The sequence below is a fragment of the Scyliorhinus torazame genome, chromosome 12 (assembly GCF_047496885.1).
Source record: "Scyliorhinus torazame isolate Kashiwa2021f chromosome 12, sScyTor2.1, whole genome shotgun sequence".
Taxonomy (NCBI): Eukaryota; Metazoa; Chordata; class Chondrichthyes; order Carcharhiniformes; family Scyliorhinidae; genus Scyliorhinus; species Scyliorhinus torazame.
Genome location: NC_092718.1, coordinates 156,035,994 through 156,062,069, shown reverse-complemented (window position 1 = coordinate 156,062,069; position 26,076 = coordinate 156,035,994). Strand labels below are relative to the sequence as shown.

General features: G+C 40.9%; 1 protein-coding gene across 1 annotated transcript in view; it reads left to right on the top strand.

Annotated features, from left to right (window-relative positions):
• Positions 1-25,632, top strand: part of LOC140386676 (TATA-binding protein-associated factor 2N-like) — a 28,392-nt gene extending 2,760 nt beyond the window's left edge. The window contains exons 2-16 of the mRNA XM_072469219.1: positions 2,762-2,801; positions 4,036-4,087; positions 9,451-9,541; positions 9,624-9,756; positions 11,771-11,883; positions 12,234-12,384; positions 18,495-18,529; positions 19,954-19,986; positions 20,552-20,667; positions 20,754-20,883; positions 22,293-22,379; positions 22,468-22,549; positions 22,734-22,807; positions 23,540-23,636; positions 25,469-25,632. Coding sequence (XP_072325320.1) covers positions 2,762-2,801; positions 4,036-4,087; positions 9,451-9,541; positions 9,624-9,756; positions 11,771-11,883; positions 12,234-12,384; positions 18,495-18,529; positions 19,954-19,986; positions 20,552-20,667; positions 20,754-20,883; positions 22,293-22,379; positions 22,468-22,549; positions 22,734-22,807; positions 23,540-23,636; positions 25,469-25,508 — 1,274 coding nt within the window. The 3' untranslated portion in view covers positions 25,509-25,632. The remainder of the gene's footprint in view (positions 1-2,761; positions 2,802-4,035; positions 4,088-9,450; positions 9,542-9,623; positions 9,757-11,770; positions 11,884-12,233; positions 12,385-18,494; positions 18,530-19,953; positions 19,987-20,551; positions 20,668-20,753; positions 20,884-22,292; positions 22,380-22,467; positions 22,550-22,733; positions 22,808-23,539; positions 23,637-25,468) is intronic.
• The last annotated feature ends 444 nt before the right edge of the window (positions 25,633-26,076 follow it).

The window sequence follows — 26,076 nt, the reverse complement described above, 5'->3', positions numbered from 1 at the left end:
CAAGACCTGCCTAATTGACCCCCTATTCTACACTACCCTAACCCCCCACCCCCGCTGACTATTAATTCTCCGCAAAGAAGTCGATGAATGGTTGGCCACCTCCAGGCGAACCCTGACAGTGACCCTCTTAAGGCGATCTTAATCTTCTCTAGTCCGAGAAAGCTTGCCAGGTCTCCGACTTCGGGGGCTTTGAGTCCCTCCAAGCTAGCAGTATCCGTCTCTGGGCTACCAGGGAAGCAAAGGCCAGAACGTCTGCCTCTTTCTCCTCCTGGATTCCCGGGTCTTCCGACACCCCAAAAATCGCCACCTTTGGACTCATTGCCACCCTTGTTTTCAAAACTCTGGACATGACATCCGCAAACCCCTGCCAATATCCCCTAAGTTTTGGACACGCCCAGAACATGTGAACATGGTTCGCTGGTCCTCCCGCACATTTTACACACCTGTCCTCCACCCCAAAGAAGCTACTCAGCCGGGCCACTGTCATGTTGGCCCGGGTGGACCACCTTGAATTGGATCAAACTGAGCCTGGCGCATGTTGCAGTCGCATTGATTCTGCTCAACGCGTCTGCCCATGAGCCATCCTCCATCTCACCAACAAGCTCCTCCTCCCACTTGCGCTTCAGCTCCTCGGTCTGCATCTCCTCCGCCCCCATGAGTTCTTTGTAGATGTCCAAGGCGCTCCCCTCTCCCTCCCATCCCCTAGACACTACCCTATCCTGGGTCCCCCTTAGTGGCAGGAGTGGGAAGGATGATACCTGCCTGCGCAGAAAGTCCTGCACCTGTAAAGGGGCTGGTTTAGCACACTGGGCTAAATAGCTGGCTTTTAAAGCAGCCCAGCAGCATGGTTCAATTCCCGTACCAGCCTCCCAGAACAGGCGTCGGAATGTGGCGACTAGGGGCTTTTCACAGTAACTTCATTTGAAGCCTACCTGTGACAATAAGCGATTTTTCTTTTCATTTCAAATATCTACATTTGTTCCCCCTTGCCCACCCAAACCTCTCCAGTGCCCCCAAGCTAGGGAAGCTCTCCTCTAAGAACAGGTCCCCCATTCTCTCAATTCCCGCCCTTCGCTATACTCTTAAACCCCCCCCCATCCAAGCTCCCCGGGGCAAACCGGTGATTGTCACATATTGGGGACCAGACCGATGCTCCCACTGCTCCAACGTACCTCCTCCACTGACCCCAGATCCTCAGACAGTATATACACCATTGACAAGAGTATCTGCCCTAATGCACCAAATGCTACCATGTGTAACTTATGTATGTTGGATGCGACTTGCTGATTAAATGCGATGAAGGATTGGAGGCTGCGGTGCTGTTCATCCAAACAGCCGTATAATTTTCTGACAGCTGAGGGAACATCTGCTTGTGATTTTTATTTTGCATAATTACTTTTAGTTGAGACTGCTATTTTTGTGCAGTGTACCTTCAATCCGTTGCTTTTAAAATCAAGAGAATGTGTACCATGGTTACTTGCATGCTGTCATTTGACAGCATAAGAAATAGGAATAGATCCTTCAAGTTCATTCAATCAGATCATGGCTGATCTACTTCATCATTTTCCTCAATTATCCCCGTATCCCTTCGTGTTTTTAATATATAGAAACCTATCGCTCTAGTTCTTGAACATGCTCAATGACCTGAGCCATGACTATGGGGCAGAGAATTCCAAAGATACAGCAAGCTCTAAATGGCCTGCCCCTTCTTCTGAGACTCTGTCCCCTGGTTCTAGACCCTCCCCCCAAAGACAGTGAAAGCATTCTTCTTGCATCTACCCTGTTGATCCCTGTAAGAGTTTTGTATATTTGAACACGATCAACTCTTATTCTTTTAAACATCAGAATAAAGGGTAAAGGCACTGTCTATTTAAATGTTCGTAGGACAACCCCTCCATCCCAGGAATTAGTTTGGTAAACGTCTCCATAGTGGGAGTGCGGGTAATCTTTCCATGGGTAAGGTGACGAGAACTGTGTACAATACTCCCAAGGCTCCATATAATTGCGTATCTTTACTCCTATATGCAAATCCTATTTTATTAAAGGCCAGTATACCTTTTGCCTTAATTGTTTCCTATACCTGCTCACTCAGTGAACTCGTGGACAAGGACTCCAAGGCCCTTTGTTCAACACTTCCCAGCCTCTTGGCATTTTAAGAAAGACCTTTCTTACCAAAGTGGTAACCTCCTATTTTCATTTGTATTCCATCTGCCAAAGGTTTGCCCATTTGCTTCGCCCCTCCAAATCCTCTTGAAGTGTCTCTGCATGCTCTTCACAATTCAGTTAGAACATAGTGCAGAAGGAGGCCATTCGGCCCATCGAGTCTGCACCACCCTATCCCTGTAACCCAAGAACCCCTCCTAACCTTTTTGGATACTTCAGGGCAATTTTGCATGGCCAATCCACCTAACCTGCAAGTCTTTGGACTGTGGGGGGAAACTGGAGCACCAGGAGGAAACCCGCGCAGTCACGGGGAGAACGTGCAGACTCCACACACAATGACCCAGCAGGGAATCGAACATTTACTTCCCACATCCAAATTATTGTTATAATTGATGGAAAGGCAGGTGATGTTGATTCACTCATTTTTAATTGGAAGATGCAGGCAGTACAAACTAAAAGCTATTTTAATCTCTCAATTTCTTGGGTGAGCTTCACTTTGTGAGCACTAAACTGGGTAAAGGGAACAAATTCAAGTTTGAGATGTGTGGGCAGATTGCAGAAGCAACCGTTGATTTTCTTTCCACTTTTTAATTTACAGATTATGGAAATTACAGCCAGCCTGGAGCTCAAGCACAAAGGTATGTTTGCATGTCAGGAGTTAAAAGGACCAGTTATCTGTGCAAAGAAAAATGTTTAGAAATTTGAAAGGCAGGAGATGCTAGAAATGCACAGAACTTGGCTTTCTATAGATGCTGACAAAAGCTAAATATTTCAGACTAAAGCAAGAGCAAAATACAGTGGATGCTGGAAATCTGAAATAAAAACGGAGGGACTCAGCAGGTTGACCGCATCTGCGAAGAAGAAACAGTTAAAGCTTTTGTCCAATATGACCCTTCTACGATGGCTTTTTAGCCATCCAGACCTGTGAGATTTTCCAGTTTTTTTGTGTTTCTAATTTGATATATTTCTGATGTGGTTTCTTTGGTTGAATTGTCTGAGTGTTCGAAACCTGGAGTGATTTTGATAATCTTGCTGTTTCTATCACGCACCCCTGACTGGACTGTACACTTGTGTGCTTCAGTTTAATTTTTTTACTCTTGTATGTGTCGCTGGCTAGGCCAGCATTTATTACCCATCCTTAATGTCCCTCAGAAGGTGATGGTGAGTTGCCTTGCTGTAGTTCATGTGGTATAGTTGCACCCATGGTGCTGTTGGGGATTTCTAGTGGCAATATAGTTCCAGCCAAGATGGTGTATGGCTTGGAGGGGAAGCTTCATGTTATCACAAAATGCATTTGCACCAATGAGCCAGTGCCCATTCAGTTGGATTCTTGTCTTTTGTAAATCTGATGAAAGGCTACAGTATAAACATTAGACTAAACTTATTGGAGTAAGTGAATTCTGAGATTTTATTTGAGCAACATGTTTATTGTGTAGCTCTGCGACTTGGGTATAGTGTCGTTGAATAATCATTGTGTTTACGATTAGTTCTGATCTATAAGCTGAGAACCAAAATGGGACGTTGGGCTAAATTGTTGGACTCTGCAATTATGATGTCTTTCGATAATTTAAAGGTGACTTGCAGAATTAATTTCCCTTTTGAAATCTGGATCTAAATTGCCACAGTGCTGAAATTGTGGAGTTTTAGTAACTTTTCATGCATTCTGAAATGCTCCAGGTGTAGTGGGCTACATAGGAATCTAAGAAAACATGATTTAACTGTTGAATAGGTCTTTTGTTACAATACCCAATACCCTTACATTCCTCATGTCTTACCATTGCTTATTTTTAGCGATTGCAGCCCAATTTGGTTTAATAGAAGTCCATAAAATGTGATCACTTTTTTGTGTATTTAAACATCTTTCTTTTGCAGCTATGGAGCCTATGGTGCACAGTCAAGCCAAAGTTATGGGCATTCTGCAGAGGTATGTTAAGTTAAATAACTTGGGTTTGAGAGCTACAAGGCAACCATGACCATTGGCCATATTATAATCAGCTCTTGTGCTGTTTGTGTTTTTCAAGGAAGTATTTTGACTAAGAATGAGTTTACTGCCCACCATCCTCTGAAATGGATCTAGATGTTAATATTAAGTGCTGAAGATTTAATGGGAATCTGAGTGGCCCTAAGCAAAATTGATTCTATGATCTTTTAAAAAAGTTAAACCTGCGGCTTGATAGTGCATGAATGTCATGGTGGAAATCTGGGCATAGCTTCCTGACAGAACTTCAGATGCTTGATGTTAAAGTTAGATCAGTCATGATCCTATGAGTGGCTGAGTAGCCTACTCTGACATTTTAAGTGAGTCCTGGAAACCCTGCCTGGTTTTTAGATTATGACTGAGCAATGTTGCTGGGTTAAACTCACTATTTCAATTAATGCAAGTACTTCTGATGCCTTGTCGCTTTGAATCTGTTTCTGAGCTCGACTATCCTTTTTGTTGGTACGTGGACTCTTATTGGATAGATTCAGCTATATTCTTGCCCAAGTGAGTTACCAGCCCTTCCAAGATAAACTTTGTTTTATCATCACTATCTGCTATGCAGACAACCAGCTCTTAAGTGCTGCTGTGAAATAGCTGGTATGTTTTCGTGGCATCAGAAATTGAAGAGCAGCATTGATATAATTTTGCTGTACTGCACTATATTAATGCTGTCAATGTGCAATTCCGCATTACTTAAGGTCACAAGTCGATAATTGTTACAGTAATTCTAAGCAGGTTTTAATCTGATCTCCGTTTCATTTTGAACAACCACAGTTGTTACGTATTTGATCGAAGGTTGAAAGTAGATTGTCATTAGTAAAATAAATTCAGTATGAATATTCCCAAAGTTTCAAATGTCTTTTGTAAACTATAGGCTTTCCAATGGTTTGTCAATAGTTTTAAATCCCTATTGCGGTGAAGCCATATCTGGCTATTAAAAATGTTGTTTGGACACTGATGTTGGTTGTCACATTTCCTGTTTCAAGACACCTTTTTCGTTATGCTACCCGATGCGTACTGGAACTGACACCCAGGCCTTGTTACTTCTAGCTTTGACTTCTGATGCTCTGGCTGCCCTCTTGCCTTCCTTTCTCTAACCTTCAGCTTGTCCAAAATTGTTCCTGCATTCGAACGTGCAGAAAGTCACATTTGCTCATCGTCTCATGCTTGCCAACCTACATTGTAGCCTGGTCTGACTGCCCCAAATTTAAAGTTCTCATTTGTGTTCAAATCCTTCCATGACCTTGCCTGCCCTAATCTCCAGTGTACAGCCTTCTGAACTCTCTGCTCTCCAGGTCTGGCCTCTTGTACATAACTGCTTTCCATCACCAATATTGGCAGTAATTGAACTTCTGGTCACTTTTCCGAATATCTACTAGTGTGGCTTGGTATCAAATTTTGTTTAATGTTTCTGTGAATATCCTGTGGCTATCTAAAGGTTCTATATAAATGCTGTGACGCTATAACTTTTATACCTCCTCTTCTCTCTCTCTCTCCCTTTCCCCCCCCCCCCCTCAAATCTACCTGTTAACGTTTTCTGCTTCAACCACCAACCCTGGAAATTAGTTCTACAATTTGATCCAAGTTAAATCCTTAACTACTGGAAACTGGTTTGATTCTAAATGGGAATAAAGGAAATGGCCAATTGTGATGGGAAAAACTGCAACAAAATATATAATTAGGATATTTTTGACCAATTGATATTTCTCACCAGGGGAACTCCACAGCTCTTAAAATGTTCGTATGGAATCTTCTCCTGAACAGGCAAAGCCTCAATCTGCCATGATATGGCACTTTACAGTGCTATACTGCAATAATGTGTCAACCTATTTGCTCGTGTCGAGTGGAACTTTACTTTGACTTGAGTACCGCCACGGAGGCAAAACTGAAACTCTGAGCTACATGTTGGAAGTTTGAAAATACTGTCTAAAGTAATGGAAATAATTTCTGCCCATGTTTAGTTTTTGTCTGCCCTCTAATCTTTCTCCACATGGAGACTAAACTTGGTTTTCCTTCTGCCTCTTCAGGACTGTTTTGTCATTAGTAATTATTATTTTCAACCAACATGTGCAGTAACATCTCCTTGTCTCTATTGTTCTTTCTACAAGATCCATCTCTTTCACCATTGCAGTGCTGTTGACCACATGTAGTGATTGCTGCAATCTGCTTATTAGTTTTCTTTTTGTTAATGGCTTGGCAGAATGTGAAAATATCTCTTGTTTGTTGACCATTTCAACTTTTACCCATCTTGTGAACCACCCAAAACAAATAATTTACTATATTCATGAATTTACTCCAGGCCTCTTTAATTTGGAAGGTCTTCTTGCTTTGTGATTACCACTGATTCTTGGCTTGCTCTTAGTTTCAATTCATAAACTTTAGTTGCTTCAAAGATATGCAGATGTACTCCTAATGAAGTCAGTGCATATGCTGGAATGATCGGATGAAATTTAATCCTTGTCACTCTGGTTCCAGTCTTTCTTCATTTTAACAACTCCGCTTGCATTTATTTCATATGAGCCTGGAGGAGATGAGATTTATACATAACTTTTTGCAAGGCGTCTATTTTCTTTAACTTGTAAGAAGCATGTACAAAACTTTTTTACTTGCATTTTCAAGCTTCCTTTTTGTTGCTTTCCTACTTCTAAAACCCAACTATTTTAATTTGCAATCCAGCTCCCTGTGTTATGTTCGTATAATTTGTAGCACTTTCTGGCCAAGTGAAGATTGTTTTAGGAGTAAACTATGATTGCCATCTGGGATGATTGCTTGGCATTAATTCCTGATGTTTAAACCACTTTGGGCTTACTATCATATTTTTGGTTCCATTCTCCCTTTGCTTTTCGCCCCCTCCCCTCCTTTGCTGTAATTGGTCAGTGTTTTCAGAGCCTTTACTGCTACTATCAAATTTGGTTGTTTCAGTCACTTTTCCAAGTTGACATCACTTTCCTATTGACTTGGTTCAATACTGGAACAAATTTGAAATATCTTAACCAAGTACCTAAGTATCTGCTTACCCTTAAAAAAAAAAAAAAAATTGTCAAATTTTTCCTTGTATTCTAATCGTTTCTACAGGGAAAGAATATTTTAGAAATAAATCATATATTTTCTTAGTAAATTTCAACCAGTAAAATTATAAAATGGATGTTTCCTTGATTGTAGCTTCTCCAAATTAATATCTTAGCCATTGTTTATACTCAGACTGAGAATGTCAGGTCTGCTGGCTCATTCTTATCCTTTTCAAATTTAGAAAAGGTTTCGCTCGTCCCATGAGCCTGGATCAGTGTCAGTACTGCCACTTGCCCGTACGTTTCTGGGTAGATTTGCAGTATGCCCAAGAGTTTGTTTCGCTTGCAGGGTTTATTCTGCGTTCCTGCGATCTCTTTAGTTAGTGGTAGAATAAAGCAGCAGAAGATAATGATTTATTCTTCTACTATTTTTACATAGAATGTATGACATAGAATTAGGACATTTAGCTCAAGAGGTCCTTGCCTGTTTATTTCACATGAACCTCCTTCCAGTCCAGTTCCATTTCCTTCTATTCCCTTCTATTCCTTTCCAGCTTTTATCTAACTTCCCGTTAAATGCACTTATGCTAATGTCTCAGTTGCTCCTTGTGGTATTGAGTTCCACAGTCTAACCACTCTTGAAGCGTGGGGCCTCTATTCCTAGATCTTTTTGCTCCTTTATCCCAAGTCTCCATTCTACCTACCAAAATGCACCAGCTCACACTTTGTCTTGAAATTCAAATGTCAATTGCAGGTCTATTATTGTCATTGTCTTTTGCTGCTTCCTCCCTCGTTGGCCATACCCCTCCCTTCACTCGGTGAAAAGTAGCAGTGACCCAATTGTTCACTTTTTAATGTTTTTGTGTTGTGCACAGCAAACCTTTTCATTGCAGAATATCCTTGCATTTTATTACACTGAATATGTTCCCTAAGGCTCCCAACTTTCAAGAAAACTATTGAACAATTTTAATTGTCAAATGCAAAAAGCTGACAAATGAACTTAATCGCACAGTGTATTTAAATAGAACACGCTCCCACCCCTCCCCGTTGATCTTTTTCTACAATAACCTGGCATATTTCTGTCATGAGATTTTAAAAGCCATCGCAATGCCAGAAGAACTCTTGGGAGTAGGGGTGGATTTGTTAAAAACCTCACACTTGAATCTGACATTCCTGTTAAATGCCACAGAATCGGTCTTTATTTGTTTCTGGGAAAGTTCTTGACTTGATTATTGGATGATGAGCTTTTCATAAAAAGTGAGCTAACTTGAAGCGATTATGTTTTCTGCTTTGAACCTTTCCATCCATTCCGTTCTCTTCATTGATATTTGAATAGCTTGCAAGTTGGCCTACTGGCTCTCATTTCTGATCCTTTAATTCACTGGCTGCTTGTCAGCTGCAGTCCTAAGAAAATGGCTTGCCTAATGGTTGCTTTCGGAATACTCCCAACGTTTGGAGCATGGATTCAATAGCTGGGACGAGCATGGTCACTTGTTGAAATCCTGAATTCATTACTCTTGTCTTTGAGTAATTAAATTGAGGTCAGCTACAAACTGGATAGTAAAAGAATTGAAATCTCAATAGTGCATAACGACCTAGGTCTTCCTGTTGCTTTAGCATTAGTTGTTCTTTCCAGCTGAAAGGGGAAAGAGACATGAAGCACAGCAATTGTGCTGAGAGCCACAAGTGAGTATTCAAGTCCACGAATGGCAGCTACTGATCAAGGACTGCACAACAACATGCCTGTAACATTTGTCAAATATAGAATCTTTTGTACCCAAATTTATTTCTAAGCTATTTTCTCTGAACTTGAGACATGGCACCTTGCAGGTATTGCACTTGGCCGAGTTCTGTATGCGAGCACATAGCACCACTTTTCCTGACCCGGCGCTGAACTTTGAACTCCATACGAGGTGTATCTCTTTCTATCATGTACAGTAATCTCTGCCATTTAAGAAAAGTATTAATGTTGATAATCTGAATAGAAAATGCTGGAAACTCAGCAAGTCAGATAGTACCTGGAGAGAGGAAATAGATCTGTGACCTAACCATAATTGCAGTTATAAGATAGATGCACATGGGAAAGGGGGTTTGAGACAGATTCATTTGTCCATTAGTAAATCAAATTCTACTAGTATTGAGGGCATAGAGAATGTAAAAATGTGGAAATGGTGTTTTCCCCACCAGAGTGTACTCTTTTTTTTTGGGGGGGGGGGGGCGGGGGGAAGCAAATGTATTGATTTGAGAGAGTATGTATAACTAAACAGTTTTGTAACTAATGTACATCTCTCTGCTAAGGATTATGGTGGATACGAGCAGTCTGGTGATGCTTCTGGATTTGAACAAGGCAAAAGTGGATATGGTACAAGTTATGGTCAAGCACAGTCAGGTATATCATGGTTTTTGTCTGAATTGTTGCTTTTTCTTAAAGGGCAGCTATATCAATGTAAATTTAATTTTCTATTTTACAGGGTTGAATTCTCAATCCTCAACACCAGGCTACCGACAGATTGGACAGAGCTATGGAAGTGAGAGTTCTCAAAATACGTATGGGCAACAACAATTGTATGGAAGTTATGGACAACATTCAGATTCCCCTAGCAGGTAATGTCATTCAAAAATATTGAATTATGCTTGAATTTAAGTACCTTTAATTGTATATAATGTATTGCATTTCAGTTGCAAATAAAATATCTAGTCCTCTTTAGCCTGCTGGTCCTGGCTTGGTTTAAAAACAGTTATCTTTGCAATGCATGGGTGATCCATTAATAATTGTGTATTAAAATGATTTGCCTTTAATATCTCATCTTGCTATTTTGCATCTGGCTGTCATTTAAACCATATCTGCCTACGATTACCACTTTTTTGGGGGAGTTCTCCCAGCTCTGGTCTTCAAGATAGTGGCACTGTGCACCCTAGGGTATGATCAGCCCTTTCATTTATCCCACCAGTTGGAACTGTGAATGATTTTTTAGTGCAGGACAGTTCCTCAACTAGTAGAGTAGGGGAATGTTGCCTCATCAGAAGGTGCTTCACTAAATTAGATTTGTCATGAGTATGTGCTTTTGTGAGCAGGATGCCGATTTCCTTTCTCTTCCTCCTGCCCTAGGAATTTTCACTCCGGTATTTGAAAGTTACAATGCCCTTTGCTCTTGCCACACTACTGAATCACATGGCCTTTGCTTCCCCTGTCTGATCCCAAGATCACATGTACAGCGCACAGCCATTGCCACATCCCATGTTACTGTGAGCAACAGCATTGGAGGAATACTTGTATACATTACAAGATTGTGTATAGCGCATGCCTTGCCAACATCCTGTACCATTTAATGCCACACTTATATAACTAAATTTATTTTAGCCTAGGCAAATTTATTCTACTTACCCCTGATTGACTTATTGTAACATGGGATTGACTCCGAGCCCTGGTCCTCCCAATCCCGACTTCCACTTTGTGAACAGCTGCAGCACAAGAACTCAAAACGGTAAGTAAATCTTCATCCTGCAACTATTGCATGACCATTGTTGAAGTACACTTAATGTATTTGGGTGCAGAGTGCTCCTATCCACCACAATCCTGAATTCACTTAAACATTAGTTGTATAGTGGCAGCTTTCGCAGCAATACCCCATCCCCCACTGTGCTGATTGCCTGTTTTCTGCTTTCAATTCATCTGACGTACTGTTAATTCTTGTTATGAGCTGAATTGATAAAATCCATTAAAATAAAATTGATACCAGGTTGTTGTGGAGCAGGCAGCTTCCATTTCAATTCCAACTCCACTGATGCCGAGCTAATGTGACCTTATTCCAAAGTAGCCTTGCTCTTGGGGCCCTGGTGACCTTGTTTGGTTCCAGAAAAGGAAAGTACAGCACAGTTGCCTTTCTCTGTTTCGCTTGCTCCTGGCTATTTTGTTACTTTTGTCATACCAACGTGCACTATCTTGCTCCCAATGCCATGTTGACTGCATTAGTTTACCTTTTGGTTGGTTTTTACCACTCGTGCACAGGTTCCTCATGGAACAAGACTGCATCCCTAGCTCCTAAACTCTCAATATGAATAACTTGGGTATTGAAATTTTCAAAAGCTTCTGTAAACAAAAGTTCATGTTTATCTTGTTTTGTCTACAATTGAGAGCTCTTGTTTATGCTTACATCCTGGATATTGAACTTGGACTTAGTTTTAAATTCCAAATTGTCTATACCTTTTGTACAGCTATGTGGCATTCATCAGAGGGCAATTGCTTGATATTTGCTGATGCCTCAACATCAACTGGACCTAGCTCTGTCTCGCCAACTTGCATTATCTGCCTGCCCTGTTCCTGGGATCAAATTGAGCTATTGATTCCTCTCCCACTGCCCTTTGGTCAACAATGTGAAGGTTCCTAAAGGCTTTTGAATGGATGCTGCTAGGCTCTAAATCATGAACCACTAGCTGCCCTGAATCAGCTTACCACTGGCTTCCTAACTGCTGGATAGCCTCTTGAGCCGGACACATCTCCCTCAGCCAGGAGCAGTGACCACAGTAATTACTACAGGGCCTATGACTACCAGAAAAACCTTGGTCGCTTACTAAGGAAAACATTGGATAGTCCATTTAATAACTACTTCTCTTACAGCTATGGCTCAAAGTCTGAGACACAATATAGTACCCAGCCAAGCCAACCAAGTTACAGCCACCCAACTTCGTATCATCCACCTCATGACAACTATGGCCAACAGAGCTCAGGAGGTAAGGGCAATGGGTAGTTGTGGAAGCATTGATTTAACATACCAATCCAGTACAACATGGATATGGGAGGGCCATAGAGAATGGGATAAAATAGAGTGAATATTCGGACAGTTTCATCTTCTTTGGCCAGTTTTAATTCCGTTGAGGGTGGAGAAAGCATGCCCAAGTTTAGAGACCACATAACTGCTAATCTAGGAAGTCCATTTGACAGATTAGTAAAGTATTAAGTTTTGAACAGAAGCTTCTGCAAATGGGAAGCCTTATAAAAAGACAGCAAAGTTTAACTGGAGGTGTTTGAAGCAACAATTGCTCATAACCAGTATTTTTATTTATTTTTGTTCCTCCCAAAGATGACTACGAGCAGGATAGACCTGGCAGAAGTAAATTTGGCGATGACAACCGGAACTTTGGCAGATCGCAGGGTAATGGGGGTAGAGGCCGCGGAGGATATGGTCATGGTGGCTTTGACGGTGATGATAGAGGGGGACGTGGTCGAATGGGGTAGGTGTTTTTTCATTGTGCTTAATTACAAACCTCTGCCTGTCATTTACAACTCAACAGAATCCATGTAATCTGTACACTGGAATACTGTACCTTTAATTCAACTTTCCCGTTCAAACGCCAATTATAGTTTAAACCATTCAGTGCTCTATAAAATTGAGACAAACGTTTTCTAACTTGGCTGGAAAAGCTTCACTAAATCTGTGCCACTGCATATTGTGCAAATAATTGAATAGGCAGCAATAAAACGTTTAGGTTTGAAATTTTAAGAGATCATTCCAGTATATACTGATTCACCCCTTTGCTTGCGTTCTTTTCATAATTTAAAACTAGGGCATATGGAATTATTTGTATGGTTATCATCGCTATTATGGTTATACTTTTCAACTACAAATTGATATGTTCCGTCAAGCTGATGTACATGCAGGCTGTTGGCCAGTAATATCATTCGAGATTAATAGAGTGCCCTAAATAAAATTCATTGACATAGCATTTAAGTGCTGCAGTCCAGTATTTGGGAAAATTCGCATTTGAAATTTGGGATGGGCAATGCTGCACAAATAGAACAGCCTGCCATCATATCTTGGAGCTCGCAAATCCCAGATCCTGCCTGGATTCTGCTTCCATTTACTTAAAATTACTTTCAAGGATAAAATGAAAAATTGTTTTGCTCAATGAACGCGACATGAACTGAACCCTTGAGCAAATGTAAAGTGAACTGTTCTTCAATTTGCCTTGTCTGGATACAGATGTTTGAAAGTGTTTCTCTACTAGTTTGTAAATTCATGTTTTTTGGGGGTTAATATTACTAACTTTTGCTTTGTGAAGCACTGTCAGCTTATGTATTCTGATCTGCCAGTCTTATCGGGTTTTTGAAAAAACAGTTCTTCAATTTATAAATGTTAATGCCAGTTACGGCATTCAAGCTTGATACTGTAAATATGGTTTGGTTGCGTATTTGGAGTCTTGTCTCATGAGGTGGCCTTTTGTCCATCTGTGTCAATGACACTGACTGAAAGCGGCAAAAGAACATGGCTTCCTTTAGTATGAGCAACAATTTTGTTTCTACATGCAAAAGTGCACTAGAAATTGGTTTATGTGGATCATCTTAAGTTAGTTAGTAACAGTCATTTAAAGCCAGCAATTCAAGCACAGCCTTCATGAGTATATGGGCTAGAGTGGCATCTCAATATACTGAGTGGGTGCTGCACTGTTAGTGGTGTTGTACATCGGGTATGTACATACTATGGTGGTATTTAGAGGAGGGCCTCGTCTCCAAGCTAAAGTTTCTGTTAACCACTGCTGTCAAAAAACATGACTGGACATTCAGCGCTCTTGAAGGATGTAACTGTCTTCAAAATGGCTGCCCTATTCAGTTGCATACCAAAGACTGCACTTCAAAATTGTTGTATGTCAACACTGGGTCTTGAGGTGCTGTTTAAACTTGTTCATGCAGTCTTGTTGTGGAAGTGTTTATTTAGGAATTACCCAGTAGTGAGTTATGGAATCCCAAACTACCTGTATGTGGAGAAACCAAAGTGCTTGCATATTTTTGTACCTTTTCTGATTTGTGTTTTAAATAGGATTTTAGTGATTGCTCAAAAATTCAACTGCGGAAGCATTTTTGATAGTGGTTCTATACTCGTGCTTGGCAGGTTTTCTTAATATAATGCACAGTGGTCACCATTGCTCCTCACAGCGCAAGGGACCCAGGTTTGATTCCGACCTGACTGGAATGTGCACATTTCCTCCGGGTTCTTCAGTTTCCTCCACAGTCCAAAGGGGCAGCATGGTAGCAGTGGTTAGCACAGTTGCTTCGCAGCTCCAGGTTCCCAGGTTCGATTCCTGGCTTGGGTCACTGACTGCGGAGTCTGCACGCTCTCCCCGTGTCTGCGTGGGTTTCCTCCAGGTGCTCCGGTTTCCCCCCACAGTCCAAAGATGTGAAGGTTAGGTGGATTGGCCACAATAAATAGCCCTTAGTGTCCAAAAATGGTTAGGTGGGGTCACAGGGATAGTGGTGGAGGTGTGGCCAAAAGTAGGGTGCTCTTTCCAAGGGCCGGTGCTGACTCGATGGGCCAAATGGCTTCCTGCACTGTAAATTCTTCTATGATTCTATGTTGACTGACTTGTGTGAGCTACAGGAGACGTATTGTGTACATATCAGTGGAGGCAGGTTCATTGAATGTTATTATGGCTGAATAAGATAGATTCTTGCCTGTCAAAGGAGTCTAAGAGTATGGATTAGACAGGAATGTAGAGGCCACAATCTGATCTACCACAATCTTATCGAATGACTGACCAGGCTCAAAGGGTTGACTGACCAGGCTCAAAGGGTTGAATGGCCTACTCCGGTTCCGTTCATTTCTGCAGTTGCCTATCCTAATGTTTGGTAATTAAGCGAAGCATTTTTGTCTTAAAATTCATCATTGTTCAAATTGTGTTGCTATTGTTGGCGAGGCTGTCTAAATTTATAGACCTAAGATTCGTGGCCATAACTGTCATTTTTATTCAGTCATCACCATTTATGTGGGGTTGGTTTAGCTCACTTAGCTTACAGCTGGCATTGTAGAACCAGGCCAGCAGGCCACGTTCAATTCCCATACCACCTGAGGTTCATGAAGACCCCGCTTCGCAACCTTGCCTCTCGTCTGAGATGATGTGACTCTCGGGTTAAATCACCATCACTCACCTCCCCCTCCCTCCCTCCTCTCTCTCTCTCTCTCTCTCTCTCTCTCTCTCTCTCTCTCTCTCTCTCTCTCTGAACATTGAATAGCAGATTAAAATGCCTAATTCATTCTAGCAATACAAAGCAGTGATCTATCCATGAGTTGTTTAGAATACTGTCCACTGCTTTTCATTTAATTCTGCAATAGTAAAAGTTACTGTAATTGCGTAGGAAAAACGTAAAGCTAGTGTTGAACCTCGGGAGAGGGAGAGAGTTTCGGTAATTGATAATGGAAAACAAGGAGATGGCTGAGACATTGAGCAGGTATTTTGTGTCTATCTTCACTAAACTTCCCGCAGGTACTTGAAAATCAAGAAGTGATTGGGAGGAAAGAATCACTATTGCTAGGGGAAAGGTGTTGGGGAAACTCTTTGTACCTAAATGATGACAAGTCCCAAGAATCAGGTGGCCTGTAGTAGATGCATTGGTTAAAATCTTCCAAAACTCCTTGAATTCTGGAAGTGGATTGGAAAATACCTTGTGTAACACCTTTATTCAAGAAGAGGGAGGCACTCAATAGGAAATTACAGACCAGACCTAATATCTGTCAAGGGAAAATTGCTAGAATCCATTATTAAGGAAGTCATAGCAGGATACTTAACCATAATTTGATCAGGCAGAGTCACCATAATTTGATCAGGCAGAGTCAACATACATTTGTTAAAGAGAAATTGTGTTTGAGGGTTTTTTTAAAGTAACGAGTAAGGTGGATAAAGGGGAACCTGTGGATGTAATGTACTCTGATTTTGACAAGGCACTTGATGAGGTGTCACATCAATGATTGCACAAAATAAGATTACATGTAGGTGGTGAAAACATGGATAAAGGATTGATTGGCTAACGGAGTAGGGTTAAATGAGCCCTTTTCAGGTTGGCAAGCTGTGATAAGTGGAGTGCCATGGGGATCAATGCTGGGGCCTCTTATCTACACCAATGATTTGGATGGTAGCTAAATTTTCAGGTGGCACCAAGATGGGTAGGAAAGTTGTCTAGAGGAGGTGGAAAGGAATATAGACCGGTTAAGTGAGTGGGGAAAAGTTTGGCAGGTGGAGTTTATATGGGAAAATGTGAACTTATCAACTTGGGCAGAAAGAATAGCAAAGCAGTGAACTATTTAAATAGAGATTGCGAAACTGGTTAGAGGGATCTGAGTGTCCCGGTAAAGGGATCACCAAGCATTAGTATGCGGGTACACAACATGTGATTCGAAAGGCAACTGGAATGTTGACAAAGTGAAATGGAATGTAAAAGTAAGGAAGTTTTACTATGTCATGGTGAGACCAAGTGTATAGTTTTGGTCTCCTTGTTTGAAAAAATATATAATTGCATTCGAAGCAGTATGGAGAAGGTTCACTCAACTCATTCCTAGAATGAAGGGCTTATCTTGTGGAGAAAGGGTTAGGCCAGTCCCGTTGGAGTTTAGAAGAATGAGCTATGATATTGAAATGTATAACTGGAACTAGGAGACCAACATTATTCCTAAAGAGCTCTACAGTTTTTGGAGATTAGGATAATTTTTCTCTCTCAAAGGTTGTTAGTCTGTGGAATTCTTTTCCCCAGGAAGCAGTGGAAACTGGGTCAGTGAATCTGTTCAAGACAAATTTCTGATGGACAAGGGCGTTGATGGTTATGGGGAGTTGAGGCACAACCAGATCAGCTGTGGTCTTATTGAATGATGGAGAGGGCTCAAAGGGGCTGGTTGGCTGGCCTACTGTGAATAGACCCATGTTTCTAAAAGATCTCAAAACTCCATGGCAACATTTTTTGCAGAGGATGCAAAATACCTTGACCTTCAAAATTGGGTATTTTTCACTTTTTCCAAAGGGATTAGTTGCTAAACAGTTCGATTCTGACCAGCTTTAAACATTTTAGTAAGTCTGTGTATTTGTCAGCTAATACAATGCTACAGCTAAAGATTCACTAAACTTGTAGCTGGCTAGCTTTAAATAATCTTTTTTATAGTCTCTTGTGGTCTCCTTGTTTGGGAAATGCTGCATAAAGGAGAATTCATCATCATTATTATCTTTCTTGATCATGAATGAAAGCAAGTGAAGGAATGCTACTTGTGTCTGAACTAACCCAAGATTCTTAATGCAAATGAAATTACAACACTGGGATTTTATTTAGATAGTGATTATGTCTTAACTTCCACAGTGGAACACTTGAAATCAAAAGTTCGGGGTGAAAAATAAATGGTCACCGATCTTCCTAGTCCCCAAGCAATACACTGTTGCAATCCTTGATCTTGCCATAACCAACTGTTGAACCAGTCTTAGTGCTGGAATGTGCTACCAGTTCACTTTAGTAGTTAGCCAAGTATATAAAATTGCTTCTGCATTAACCTTTTGCGGTTGTATTGGAATTGGCATGGGAAAGGTTGCTTATGGGCTTAAGCTATTTGCTGACTTGGCTGAGTAATGCTGCAGCATCTTTAGGATACACTGATTTTGCTTGTGGTGAAGCAAGAGGGTGGGTGAAACATTTTGTTTTAATTTACGCTGAGCATGATGCTCATCAGTTCTAGGTTCTGTTTTCCAATTTTCTTTCTCCCGTCCCTGGTTTTATATGTGCTCTTGAATATATATATATTAATGAAAGCATTGAGGCTGCATCACCATCCCACATTTTATTAATATAAAATTAACTTGGACACTTGACATATCTCTTCAGTTCGTGATTATGAATTTTGGCACAATTAGTGAAGCTTTTGAACCCAAACTTTGAACAGGAGTTCTAGGACTTGGTTGTTAAAAGGCCTCCATCATGTCTTGTACTAGTACTAATGACCATGCATACTTCTGTAACGTTTCACATATAACCTTTCACCTTGAACCCAAGTACATGTGGTTATATAAATCTTTTCAAGTAAGATGATTAAACTTGTTTCGTGTTAACTTGCTCTACATTTTGTGCGCCACAGGTTTCAGAATGAACTAGTACACTTCTCGACCTCTTAACTGAAGCTCATGCATTGCGCACACCTGTAGTTTCTGAAGCTGCAAAAATTCATAAATTACAAAAAGCTTTTTAGTAGCTTTGGCCTTATTGAAGCAAACAAGTCCAGTCTACTGGCCAACTTTTTTAATAAATTGAAACTTTCACCTAGAGGCTCAATGGCAGGTGTACTGTAGTTTCACTTTCACAAACACTAAGGCTTTCCATTGTAATCTGTTTTGAAGTAAAGAGCTTTGCTGTTGTTTAAAGTTATTTGCAAACTCTTTGGGGTTTGCCAATATTCTTGATTGTCATCAATAGTAAACTTAGCATGTGACAGTAATGGTGTCAAAACACTAATATCTTGGATCAAGTCAAGCTAAAGCCTTTTGGTTTCAACCTGTAACTGGCATGAGGAAAGCGTCATTTCTTCAATTTTTTTCCTCTGCAGTGGTGGTGACCGTGGTGGCTTCAATAATTTTGGTGGTAAGTTAAGAGTATTGGAACTGTTTCAGTGAATTCTGTATGACATCTGTGACATAAAGCCACCATTTCCTCGTAACTTTGAGTGAGGGTATTCAGCATATACTGCTGTGCGTTTATTCAATCTGCAAATAAAGTATGCATTTGGCCAAGGGTTCAGAATGTTTTGTCACCAGCAATGTTGAGACTTGTTCCTAAGTTTGAGGATATGGTGAGGAGAAACATGGGTGCTGGTTGGTGAAAATGAGACAAACTAAAATAGCCAAATGCAGAATCTAACTGAAAAATATATTATAGACTTGATATTCCAATCCCATCAATGTTCCCTTCTAAGTTGTGGGTGCAAGCGATCATGTAGCAACCTGAAAGGTCATGCACAGGCCACTGAAGTGGTCCTTTTAAGGTACTGTACAGCATGTAAAGGGATTGTGCATTAAAATGAACTGGTCACGATAAAACAGAGGGGCAGTGGATCCCATCACAAAATGGGCAATCATTTGTCTTCGCCAAATATCTATGCAACATCAGTCTGAAAGTTGTCGGAATAGTGACTCAAGTACTCAGTTTAATTTGGGCAGAAACAGCCAGGACAAATCCGCAGTCAAATATGTTGGGTTTATGGTGAAAATATTTTTTCTTTTTGTCTGACTACATTGGTTGTATTGTGAAACTTTATCTGTGCAAAATTTGACAGTTAAGTAAACAGATTCAGCAAATACAGAGATTAATTTACAAAACAAGAAGGTAATGACATTTGGCAATAGGAGCTTGCTGTGGCATTATCCAAACAAGTATTTGGACCTGGCATTATTGTAATTCAGCCCTTTGTTGCTTAATTCAGGAAAAAGCCAGTTATCAGCAATGACTCATGCTCTTCCTGGACCAATGGTATCAAGACCGAAACTTATCAACATTGTAAAGATAAAGCCCTGGGCATAAATTGCATACCTAAAATTATGTATTAAATTGCTCCCATCTAAATCAATCCGTTGAGGTTTTGTGTACTGGTGCTCGCCTGCCATAAAGTCTAACTAATGTAGAACAATTGGGTGCTGTATTTCGGCATTAAAACATTAGTTTCAGAAGTTCTGTTAATGTCAGTCAATGCATCTAGCAACCAAATCCTGTTCACGCAAAAGCATCTTAAGAGGAGAGGGAACTGTTGAGACACAATCAGTCTGATGGTATGAAGCAGTACACATACTTGATGTGAATATCAGAATGCAGATCAGTTCTGGGTCAAAATAATAAAAGAGAGTAAGCTCAATGGTTGCTATTTCTGGATAGTGTTGCATCCAAAGACACTGAAAACTATGGTTCTGTTTCTGAATGAATGTTATAATGTGTAAGACCGTGTGCAACTTTGCCTTGTTTCATTAAATCACTTTAGAAACTAGTTTTAGAGCTCTGCCCTCTCTTCTCCACAGGTTCAAGAGATCGTGGACAAGGACCTAACCCTAGTAGGCAAACTTCAATATTCTACAAACTAGTGATGTCTCTGTCATTATTTTTCTGTAAAAACAAGATGCTGCAACTAGTTATTAGCTGGGTATTTGCAGGATTTGAATGCAGCCGAATCAATTGTGGCCGAGTTGTCCACTTAACTAAAACTAGATTATCAAATTTATACTTGCAGTCATTTGGACTAACCAGCTTTGTATGTTTGGTATTGGTACTGCCTGGTGTGTCTCTTGTCGCTCTGCTGACTCTTGGGCTTTACATGTACTATTTTTTTCAACCTAAGAACCTGATTCTGGAAATGCAACATTTTTGCCCTGTCCTGGGAGCACTACTTGCTTTCTCTACTTGCATGATTTTGTTGTGACCAGGTCCATGTCATCCTGATGTTCTGAGCATCCTTAATTATTTGATTCGGACTTGGCACTGATTTGAGGTGAAGTTGTGCTTTACACAAAGTTCTTGCATTTTCAGAATGTCTTCAATGCTCTGGAACTTTATATTAATTTGACGAGCATCTACAAGGAAGACTTGCAAGATTATAAAACATGCCCTTTTTATCCGCAGCTTCTGACGACAACTCTGATAACTCTGATAACAACACCATTTTTGTTCAGGGTCTTGGAGATGATGTGACAACTGAACAAGTTGCTGATTTCTTTAAACAGATTGGTGTGATTAAGGTTTGTACATTATCTCTTATAACATATTCTGGGGAAGGATGTGGATTGCAGATCATTTGTCTTACCGGGCTTCATTTCATTCATAGATTAATAAGAAAACTGGAAATGCCATGATCAACCTCTATACTGACAAAGCTACAGGCAAACTGAAGGGTGAAGCAACAGTGTCTTTTGATGACCCACCATCAGCAAAAGCAGCAATTGATTGGTTTGATGGTAAGATTATTTTTTTAATTGAATTTCTATTCCACAGGGCAATTGACTAATCTCTGTGGTAGTGGCCTGCACATTGTGTGGAATTGTAGCAAATTAAGCACTTTGTTAATCTAGAAGTGTCTGTTATGGAGGGAACTAGCCAATTGTACAAATTGTCTACAAAATAGCAAATGAAAGGAACGATATCTTGCTATATGGGAGAATTCCTGCTCTTCAAATATGCTGCAAAATTCTTACTGAACAGCCGTGCAGCTTTTTAAAAAGTCACCAAGATGGCATTTCTGACATCGTGGCACACCCCTCCCTCCATGGTGCTGCTGATTGGTGGTTGAAGCCCTGTGGGGGAGCAGTTTGGAGTTGCTTAAGATGTGACTACTATTTTTTTAAAAAAGTTTTTATTTTAATTTTTAAGAGTATCCGATTCATTTATTCCAACTAAAGGGCAATTTAGTGTGGCCCATCCACCTACCCTGCACATCTTTGGGTTGTGGGGGTGAGACCCACGCAGACACGGGGAGAATGTGCAAACTCCACACGGACAGTGACCCAGAGCCGGGATCGAACCTGGGACCTCCGTGCCATGAGGCAGCAATGTTAACCACTGTGCCACCATGCTGCCCTGATGTGACTACTATTAACTGAGCCAAAACTAACTCTTTTTAAAAAGTACCTGATGACTGAGCTCAAGTAACAGAGCTAAAGCAGGCAACAGCATGGCAGGAAAAAACCATGACCAGCCTGCAGCCATACACTGGAAACAGGAATAGTGATATGATCATCTCTCCAGATTACTATTGATTCTTGTTGCCAGATTCCATAATGGGAAATATTGTGCAAATTGTAAACTTAAGTATTTAATAAATGGTCGCTTTAAAGGACAGCTTTATTTGCTGCTTCTACTGTAGTGGTATCATGGAGAAATTTTCATCCTGCCTGCTCCCCCTTTTTTTGTTTGGAAGCAATATATAGACAGTTCATAAATGGCAGCACCTTCATAGTCAAAAGGGTGTCACTGACCCGTTGATGTTAAAAACATGGGACTATACGTTGCATACTGATAGATTTGCATTAAAAATCTTCATGTGACTTCCGGTGGCGACTGGTAGGAGAAGGTTGCACGCAAAGTAGCTCCCACTATGGTCTTTATTTTTTGGACTTTTTAACCCGGTTCCCGGGGATTTTGGGTTACCAAAACCGGCCCATCGTATGGGATAAGGAATTTGTTGACGAAAATATATCAATCAATGAAGAAGGTTGGTGGCAAGAAGATTGCAGGGGATAATGCTTTGACAAAGCCAGAAAGCCCAGCAGGAGGAAAGGCAAATGTCTGCTTTGCTTTAGGTAGATTTTTCTTAATCTTTAATTCATTGCCTCTGCTGAAGTGACTAATAATAATGTATTTATTTTAGGAAAGGATTTCCATGGAAACACAATAAAAGTCTCATTTGCAACAAGGCGTTCCGAGTTTGTGCGAGGTGGTAGAGGTGGTCGTGGAGGTATATAAATGTTTCTATTTGGCAGAAACTGGAATTTGTTTTGTTAACGTTTGTGAAGTGTGACTTATGGGGCACTTTTTCTTTGTAGGTCAGATGGGCAGAGGACATGGTGGTCGTGGTTTTCAAGGTGGAGGTGGTTCAAGAGGTGATGATTGGACTTGCCCAAACCAGTAAGTCATTAAATTGCATTTCAATGTTTTCCATAATATGCACACTTGTTGACTTGGCCATATCTTGTGAAAACAATGAATTAGCATTAAAAAAAATTTGTAACGAAGATTGATTCAAGATAATACTTGAAATTGTTATCAGCCCAGTTGTTGGAGTGTAAACAGTGAATTTTGTTTCTTCTAGGACATGTGGTAATGTTAACTTTGCTTGGAGAAATGAATGCAACCAGTGCAAAACTCCCAGAGCAGACAGTGGTGGTATGTATTGGAATCCAAACCAGTTTCTCTCTGATTTCATTGTCATCATTAGATTTTGAATTCAGGATTTATATTAAATTGAAATTTCACCATCTTTGAGTTGTCAGCCGTTGAATTTTGTGTCCCAAGTCCTAGATTGTGACCCGAGCCTGGAATCTTCAGAGTCAAAAGTACCGCCAATTGAGCCATTTCCAGGGCTAGATTTTACAGATTAGTGCAAGAGTTTAAAGTGGCATACTCTCAGCTTTTAGTTTTTAGCGTGCGTAAATTTTTAAACTCCAGGATCCATGTCCTTTTCATGGCACAGTGGGCTCTGCTGCCTCACAACGCCTTGGACCCAGGTTCAATTCCTGCCTTGGGTGACTGTGTGCAGTTTTAAAGTTCTCCCTTCTCTGTGTGGGTTTCCTTGGGGTGCTCCGGTTTCCTCCTACAGTCCAAAGATGTGAAAGTTAGGTGGATTGGCCATGCTAAATTGACGCTTCATGTCCAAGGTTAGGTGGGGTAAGGGAGTGGGCCTAGATTACGGTATTCCTTCACAGAGGATCGGTGCAGACTCTATGTGCCTTGTGCACTGTAAAGATTCTACTCAATTAAAATATTGAGAGTTGCCGTTTATTCCAGGTGTCTTCCTTCAATTTGAAATCCTAGGTGTTTCAAGAGACTTACTATCTTCTCCCCCACCGTCTCAGGATTTTAGTCTTTTTAAATCAAGTGTTCTTTCTGTTTTCTAAGAACATCATGGAAGAGGTGGTTTCAGAGGCCGAGGAGGATTCCGTGGAGGCAGAGGTGGAGATCGTGGTTTTGGCTCTGGAAAAATGGGTGGAGGAAGGTATGGACTAAAGCAGATCTTACTGGTTATCTTTGGGATGTTGTGCCTGCCTGAACCACACTGTCTTAACCCATATATGGTCGACAAATCACTGAGACTCCGTTTCATACAATAATTCAATATTTATTCACCAGCACACATTTACTGATAATCGATCTCTCACACACACACACACACACACTTGAGAACAAAGAACTAGGAACAGGAGAAGGCCATCTGTCCCCTCGAGCCTGCTCCGCCATTCAATGAGATCATGGCTGATCTCTTGTGGACTCGGCTCAACTTTCCGGCCTGAACACCATAACCCTTAATCCGCTTATTCTTCCAAAAACTATCAATCTTTATCTTAAGTTTTCCTTCATTAAATGTTTTTAAGTCAAACTACAAAGCTATTACGCACAAGACCTTAACTTGACTTCAGAGTGGCGAGCAAGTACCAGACAGATATTGGCCTTTATCTGTATCCCGAATCTTGTAGCCCTCAATGTTCAGTCCTTGGTCTGGTCTGTCCCTGGCTCTAAATCTTCTTTCAGTTGATCGAGTGATGGTCTCCTTCGTCAGCTGGTGGAAGTCACCGTTGTTGGTTGTTGCTGCTGCAGAGAGAGATTCTAAAGTTGTGCAGCACCTTTTAAACCTGCTTGAATTTTGTCGTCTTTGGTGGGCGGTCTCTGTCATTTGTCAATCAATTGATCAAGGCTCAGTCAGCCTGATTGATCAAGTCCAATCTGGGGCTACCACATCAATTTTGGGGTGGCAATTCAGTGGTCATGTCTGGAAGTGTTGGGAACAGGTTGGCCCTTCCAAATAAGGAGATTAGCTGCTACCAAGTCTGGTAAACAAGTGTGAATGACAGGACAGTTCTATTGTTCCTGGGGTGGCCTGGAGATGGCCATTTGCTTATGTTGTTCGCATCAACCTGTGAAATCTTTTGAAGTCTGCAAAGCCTTTTGCTGTAACTTTGTTTGATCTGCTCTGCAGTCTGCTTGTCCATAAAACGTGACCACTGTTCCCAGCATCCAGTGCTGGACACCATTTTAGGTGACCACGGGGAAGAAAAAGACCGATTGTGCATTGGCTGAAAGCCATAGGCAGACTTGCCCTCAAGTTGCTACTTGGGAACAGCTCAACCAAGTTGATATAAAATTTGGCAATAAGAAACCACTTAAGGCAGGAAAGAGGCATATGTCCTTCAGGGGCTAACCTGTGCACGTTAGGGAACCCCATCCCACTCTCCCATGATGTACCCCTTTATTCCTCCTCAAATCTCCCTCCCTGGGCTTCTGTCCAATGCACCCATCTTACCTCTGGGATCCATGTGCTTTTCATGTCGGGGCCTCCTTGCAATTCCAGCACAGCAGTGAGTGCTGGGACTGCGAAAGCCCAGGGCAGAAGTCCTCCTCTCTTGGTTTAGCCTGCTGACAGCACATGGTTGCGGGGTGTGCAGACTCTTGGGGGAGGGGTGGGAGAGCCAATCTGTCTTTCACTTCTCTTCCCCTCCCCTGCATGAAATCCAGTTTCATACTTTTTCTTAATGCAGGAATGTCTAAAGAATGTGAAGGCTTTATTTCTTTCTGGTTTACTTTATCTCATGAGCTTTAATCTCGTGAGTTTGTGAATGTTATTTAATTGGTGGATGATTTAAACCTGGCCTATTTCTATGTGCATTAAACTTTTGATTTGTGGAGTCCTGTGGCATTTGACAGACCAACTTCATCACCGAAAGTCATGTAAGCCTCTGTCTAATTAGACCTTTGTCAGAAGTTGACCGCTATTAGGAAAATCTAATTGTGTCTGTGTGGGGGAAATGTTAATATTTTTGTTTCTTGTTTCAGAAATGATCACAGATCAGAGCGACGTGACAGGCCTTACTGAAAGCATGCTGGAAACAAGAGTTTTCTTTATTTTGCTTTAGTGGTGCTTTGACATTGATGCAGTGTGTAATGTACTTTTTCACTATGTATTTGAAGACAAAAGATTAAAATGAATTTTTAATAAATTGCCTGTACAGTGACTTGTCTTTGACTACTCTAGTTGGGTCAGTAGCATCGACATAGCTGGTTGTTTCATGTGAACAGTACACTTGTATGCAACTGTGTGGTTTTGGGTGATACATTTCCCATTTTCTGTACCGAGGGATTCATAAATTGTATAAAAATGTGACTGCGATACTTTAAGTTGAAGTTTAGTCTCGAGTTTTAATAATGGATACTAAACATGTTGCTTTTTTCTCTTAACCTGAAATCTGCAATAAAAATGTGTATCCAATGGTTTGGCTTCTAATATCCTATAGCAATAAGTGTGTTGGCTAGTGACAACTTTTGAACTTGCTGATTTCGTATGTCCTCCAGCATAAGTGGTCATTCAATAATAATCTAGATGAATTTACCCTGCATTATAAGTATCCCCAGTGAAACTTTATAAATCAAAAGTATGTCCTTGG